A 6,620-nucleotide genomic window follows, 5' to 3' on the forward strand; every position below is an offset into this window, starting at 1 on the left:
TTCATAAAAGAGCAGGTCTAGACCGTACTGTATGATGTTATTTACAGAAGCCCAACAATTCCCACCAAGAGCAAGCACTAGGAGGGAGAGGGAGAGGGAGAGGGAGAGAGAGAGAGAGAGAGAGAGAGAGAGAGAGAGGGAGAGGGGGAGGGGGAGGGGGAGGGGGAGGGGGGGAGGGAGAGGGAGAGGGACTGACTCAGTGCATCATAGGAAATCCCCCGGCAGTCTAGGCCTATAGCAGCATAACTATAAGCTTCATCAAAGAGGAAAGTCTTAAGCCTACACTTAAATGTGGAGATGGTGTCTGCCTCCTGAACCCAAACTGGAACCTGGTTCCACAGGAGAGGAGCTTGATATCTGAACGCTCTGGCTCCTATATAAGATAAGAATTCAGAGTACGGGCCTGGTGTTCGGTACACTATAATGAAAAGAATTGGTTGCAGTGATTTCCAACTTGGGTAAATGTAAATGCTCCGTACTTGTATAGTGCCTTTCTAGTCTTTTCGACCACTCAAAGCGCTTTTACAGTACATCTGCATTCACCATTCACACACATTCATTGTGAAAGACTAAGAACAAGGCTTTCAAATGAGTTATAATTTAGTTTAGGTTTAGAGTTAAGACTCAATGACATTGAGTTAAGACTCAATGTCACCCGCTCTGGCCCCAGGCATGCACTTAACTATGGCCGCTGGCTTCGCTAACTTCACGTTTCTCAAAATGGAGCTGCCAGTGATCAGAGTTGGTTTCTCAGCGGGTGTGTCGCTGAGTGGGGAAAATCTAGAGAGAAATCTAGTTAGAAACGTGAACAGGTTGGTGATGACCTTCGGACAGTCACGCAGCCACCCCTTCCTGGCTGCACAGGAGATGCCGGGGGACGGCTACCACAGGCTAACTCAGGCTGTTCCGCACCGACAACTGGGGACTCGCTAGCAGTACACTACAGTAGCTAAAGACTGATCTACCAATGTGCGGAGCCGGACTTCTAAATCACTGAGCCTCACCTCCATGTCTAAAAATAAACTACACTTATTACACGTACCATTACCGCTAAAGGAGGCAGAGGAGTAACTGAACATCTGACACACCGAGCAGGAGAAAGTAGGGGAGAGAGAGAAGGAGAAGCCATCACTAGCTGCTAAGCTAAAGTCGCTAACGGCTAAGCTAAAGTACTGTAGCGTCAGCTACCAAAACTTTTGAACCACTATGAGATTGAACAGCCGTCACTAAAAGATGGAAAGAACTGTGAGTGCTTAGGCAAAATTACTGTAAGAATAAGTGTTTAGCGGACAGTTGGCCGCTGTAATCTAACAAATGTAACTGGTATTTAGCGAGAGCAGCACAACACGGTACCAACTCACAAGCACCGGAAACGCAGTACGTCAGTAACGCCCCAACGTTGGAGCTCAGTCTCCAACTTCTCCAAAATCATGTGCAGACAATGATCAAATATTGTGGACCAAAACATACAGTACGTAATTGTGGACATGACCAGAACATGTGTATGTAGTCAGCTGGTGGCAGTCTACATCTGGTACATGAATCTCTCCTGTCTGGAAAAATCTTAGCAAGCTTTGCATTAGTGAAGTGGACCCTATGCAATAACCTTCTATCACATTGTAGAAGGTTGTGCCTGGCGCAAATCGATGAAGTGTGTGCGAGGTCTAGTATGTTTATCCATTGCTCGTCTGACTTAGTAATCCTGAAATCCTGGTCCCAGACGGCCCTCAGAGAGTCCAAGCATACTGGGTTAATTTTAAAGAGGTGGTATCATGCTCATTTTCAGGTTCAGAATCTTATTTAGTGGCTGTACCAGAACAGGTTTATAGGGAGAGGAGAGGTGTATGCTGCAGCTCAGTGTTTTTCCACCAGTGTTTTCGAAGGCGTGTCGGACTAGCCGCTTGGCGAGCGTTATATGACGCGCATTTTGCTTTCATCCCTGTGATGTAAGCAAATACAGGCAGTTCAAAGCAGTGTTTTCTGCGGGAGATGGGAACTCCCTTTGGGGTGGACTTAGGGCTTTTTCACTTTGCAAACCTATTAGATACACAAAAAAGATATGTAACTCAATAAAAAGGTAAGAATAGGTGGTTACGAAAGACAGGCGCTAGACCAAACTGTTTCCTGATTTGCAGAGAAAGAGGAAGAAGTGCTGGTTACAATTGGATTGTGGGCAACTACCTTGAGAGAGGTAACTGGGAGCAAACTACCAAAGTAAAATGCAAGAAGAGGCTGTTTCCATCAAAGCCCACTGGGGTTGTTCAACTGGTGCCAATTTAGTGTTCCAAAAAATAAGTTTGTTGATATTCCAGGCCCAGTAGTACCAGCAAAGATTTGGCCAAGTCAACAGTTTAGTAATGGCTGAAAATTTCAAACAAAAAGCGACTCAGTAGTCGCTTTGGTGATGAGGATCACTAAATATCTGAAACTGTCCAAGACCTTCTTAAAGGAGAAGAGGGACTGAGGCAGTCCTTCAGCAAGTGAATTAATGGGAAGGTATTCGCTTTTCCCTATGTTAACCTCTTTTAATACTTTCCCCCTCATTCTGGAAGACAGAGGTGCAATATTGTGCAAGCCAAGAGATGTAGTTCAGAGCAGTTTCTGCCAAACTAAATCTTACTGTATGGTTTTACAACAAACTGTGTTTCTTGACAAAATTACCTTTTAAATTGACGGACTTCATATGTTTAATTGAGGGCACAAATTCAAACGGGATAAAAATGTGTCTCTCACCATTGAATACTTTGCATATTTTTTCCTAAATAAGGTCCCATGGGGTGAAAACAGAATGCTTATTGTGGGCAAGTACCCTGTACGTATTTAGTCCCTTTACATTCCAATTATGTTGTTGGTTGACAGCCTACTCACACTCTAGGGTGTCCCTGAATCAGCCATGATTGTCTAAATAAATATAATTAAGTGGGCATACCATTAACAACTGTCACTCTTACTAATACAACAAAAGCAAAAAAGAAAATACAAGTGGATGGAGTAAAAAAAAAAAAGAAACTATAATAATATTTGTGAGCAGGCCTTCAAAATAAAAAAATAACAAACGTCCTTAGCCCATAAGGATGTGTTTGGGCACAGATAAATTATTTTAATTATTATTATTATTTTATGTAATCTAAAAAATACAGTGTGTGGCGAAGTATGGGAAGTAAATTATATAGCGCATGTTTTGTTCAATATTTTAGGGTGGGATATAACACATGGATGCTACATGGAGAACATTCCACAATCTCCATACTTTATTCCATCACTTGCTAACTAGAATCTTTTTTCTTTCTCTCCTCTGTTTCCTCTTGATCTCTTCCTTAACAGAGTCAGATGAAGACATTCCGTCAGTCAAAAAGACCATTCAGCAAGCTACATGTCAAGCTAGCAAGCTGCTGCACCCCCCCAACCATGACTACAAGAAGTTAGAGGTCAGTGACAGGCACAACTGGAAATGAACTTGACAGACTGCTAATTCTTACTAATATGAGACGTGTCCCTCACTTTGTGTTTATTCATACCATTGTACTTTTGTACGTTTGCACAAATGCTCTGACATTTTATGCACTGGAAAAGTTGAAACAGCAACTACTGCCGGATGAGAAAGGAAATGTGGAAGTACCTCAAAGTGCAATGCCCCTGACATCTGCTAGATGCTGGTTTCAACAAATCCTGGCTCCAACTAACTCCAATTCAAGTGTCAGATTCTCTTTAAATATACTAAGTCATTATTTATTTACCACAGGTCATTATGTTCTTATTTGCTAAATTGAAGTCCTTCACTAAGTGCATGGTGGTATAATGGAAATTATTACTGTGTTAATAAGATTTCAAGGATTATAAAGGCTTATAGAATCAATGGGCATTGATTGGTTGCCTGCTGCTTCCTCTGGTTTCTTGACTCACAGTAACTCAGACTTTTGGAGTTTCTGTTTATAGAATAAGCCATTTTTTGGGGGAGGGGATGTATGTGTTACTAACAAGACCCTCAAAGGATGCTCAATACTTGTCCTGTTAGCAGAATGTAGCAAATGTATCTAGCCTTAGCCTTCAGTCTGCATTGCATTAGCACCTATGCATGGCCCACTAGCCAATCTATTAGCTAGAAGATTGGTTTTGTCACAGATCTGTGGATTTAGTATATTTGTACAAACAATTTCAAGGGCATTGGTATAACAAAACACAAATTTTCTTACATTTAGCAAATAGCATAAGTTACTTAGCAGTGCTGTTTTGTTTTTGCTGCATTTTTGTGTCTGAAAAGTGTTGATTTAGAAGCTCATTCCATAAGGTGACCGTGTGGTCTATGGTAAAGTTTATGCTATTTATACAACGTTGAGGTACTGTAATGTTATATCTGCTATACACTGTATGAAGTTACAGTGTAATGTAATCCAGACAAAAAGGCAACAAAAGTACAGCAATGTTTGCATGTAAATCCAACAACTCTTTCATAATACACATCTTTTGTTTTATTAGTTGATCAAGCCAAGTTGAGACAGTGATGTCTTTATATAACACGGGACAGTTGAACACTGGTGTGTCCAGCCAACAGTTTGTAGAGCAGAACTTACCAGACCAGGTATCTTAAGAATCAGAAGGAGCTTTATTGTAGGTAGTGTTTTACACATACAACGAATTTGCTTTGGTGATAAGGTGCTACAACATAGACAAACATAAACAAATGCAAGTGAAATTTGTGTTGTCCAGACGCATTGCAACGGAAGAGAATATTGTGTACATATAATATAAATTGACAACATAAAAATATAAAACAACAACAATTAACAATTCACAACAAATATGTGCATTGTCCAGATTTGTGACCTGTACAGGAAAAACACAGGTTTGGTTGTGTGGATAAGGACCCCTGCACAGTATCAAACAGACATGCTAGACTTAAAACTGTTTATTATGGGACCATCCGACCACTCTGGCCGTAAAGGTATCACTAAGGACACGCCACAGGAAGACCAAAAGGTCAAGTAACCATGGTAACCGACCACACCCTGCAGGTACCTTAAACATCAAAGTAAAATACAACTTTCTTTCAGTCCTGATTCTCCACCCCACGAAATGGTCATAAAACATACTGACTGCATCTATCCCCACACACACACAAAGACAGCCTCTCCCTATTCACACTGATGTGTAGAACTGATAACAGTGCCAGACACCAGAGAAAGCACAGCCTCAGATTCCTTTTTATGGACAAAGAATGTCTTTTCCTTATAAAGTAGTTTTGTCGCTCTTTTTAGTTAAACAGTAACTTTAACTTAACTTAAGTAACTTTAACAGTTGAGGGGCCGTCTGGGCACCATACCATCAGAGGAAACCAACAAAGCAGTAAGGCAAAACCAAACTCTGCATTTTGTGGGGGATTGAAAATCTGCTGGCCGGATTGTGCTCGGAGTAAACTGCTTTTTACTTTAGTATTTGGGATTTCAACATTGATTTATCTTCACTGGAGGTTCTCAGCAGCTAGGTTCCGTGCACATCCGGTTCCAGTGTTCCAGCGTCGTTAGCTCTGTCGGACTATGACTTCATATTTATACAAAAACCGGACAAAACTGGACATTGCTGGGGAAAAAAGAAAGCCAGTCAATTCGGGTGTGACGTCATTCCCAGCTCCGACCTCCGACTTGGGAGGTAAATGGAACACAGCACTATTCTCTGCGGAGTGGAGAGCTGCTTCTGGGACACGCCGCAGCTGGTGGACTCATGAGCATTGACTATAATATGATCTCCGGCAACGGCACAGCTGTAATGGAAGGTAAAAGTAAACATTACCCGCAGTCCAAGTGGTGGCAGGGACCTGGCAGTTTTTAACGGTAGAAATGCGGCAGCGGATGCTGTAACATTATATGGATCAGATATGCCCAACACTTGCAGTTTGTGTTCATATCTTTCTTTTTCTTAAGGTGAAAGGTGATCCAAATAAAATTTGACTGCTTTTGTGGCGTCTCTACGGGGGAGTCGTGGTGTTGGTCCGTTGTTTTGCCCTCCAGGTCACCGCGCATGTCACATGACTTAACTTATCAACATAACTTGCGTCCATTTGTTATCTTACTCCCTTAGTCATATCCTTTCCACAATAGCCAAACTAAAGTCACATTGAAGCCTATTAATTAGGGCCCGAGCACGACCGTGTGAGGTCCCTATTGAATTTGCTAAGAGATATATATATATATATATATATATATATGCTCAATTGACATGGCCTAAACATACTCGAAAACTCACCAAAATTTGCAAACATGTCAGAACTGGTGAAAAATTTTGTATTCTATAGGTTTCGCACATGGGCGTGGCAAAATGACTCGCTAGCGCCACCTAGAAAATTGGATTATCCCCTCGTTCACGTTCAACCTACATGTACGAAATTTTCTGGGGACATGTATCATATCAAGACGCACAAAAAAGCCTCAAGAACCCATAGCCTAAAGTCAACAGGAAGTCGGCCATTTTGAATTTTACGGCCATTTTTGGATGATTTACACACTCCGTACTTTAACGAACTCCTCCTAGGGATTTAGTCGGATCGACGTCAAATTTCTGCTGTGCCTTCTAAAGGCATTGACGATGAAAAGTTGTGCTATTTGCGAGTTTTCGTCAATGGGCGT

The 6,620-nt window shown here is 41.7% G+C and overlaps 1 protein-coding gene across 1 annotated transcript in view; it reads left to right on the forward strand.

Moving 5' to 3' along the window:
* Window positions 1–6,620, forward strand: part of rab3gap1 (RAB3 GTPase activating protein subunit 1) — a 76,337-nt gene that overhangs the window by 63,689 nt on the left and 6,028 nt on the right. Inside the window, exon 21 of the mRNA XM_046069693.1 lies at window positions 3,325–3,428. Within this exon, the coding sequence (XP_045925649.1) occupies window positions 3,325–3,428 (104 nt within the window). The remainder of the gene's footprint in view (window positions 1–3,324; window positions 3,429–6,620) is intronic.

The sequence above is a fragment of the Micropterus dolomieu genome, linkage group LG14 (genome assembly GCF_021292245.1).
Source record: "Micropterus dolomieu isolate WLL.071019.BEF.003 ecotype Adirondacks linkage group LG14, ASM2129224v1, whole genome shotgun sequence".
Taxonomy (NCBI): Eukaryota; Metazoa; Chordata; class Actinopteri; order Centrarchiformes; family Centrarchidae; genus Micropterus; species Micropterus dolomieu.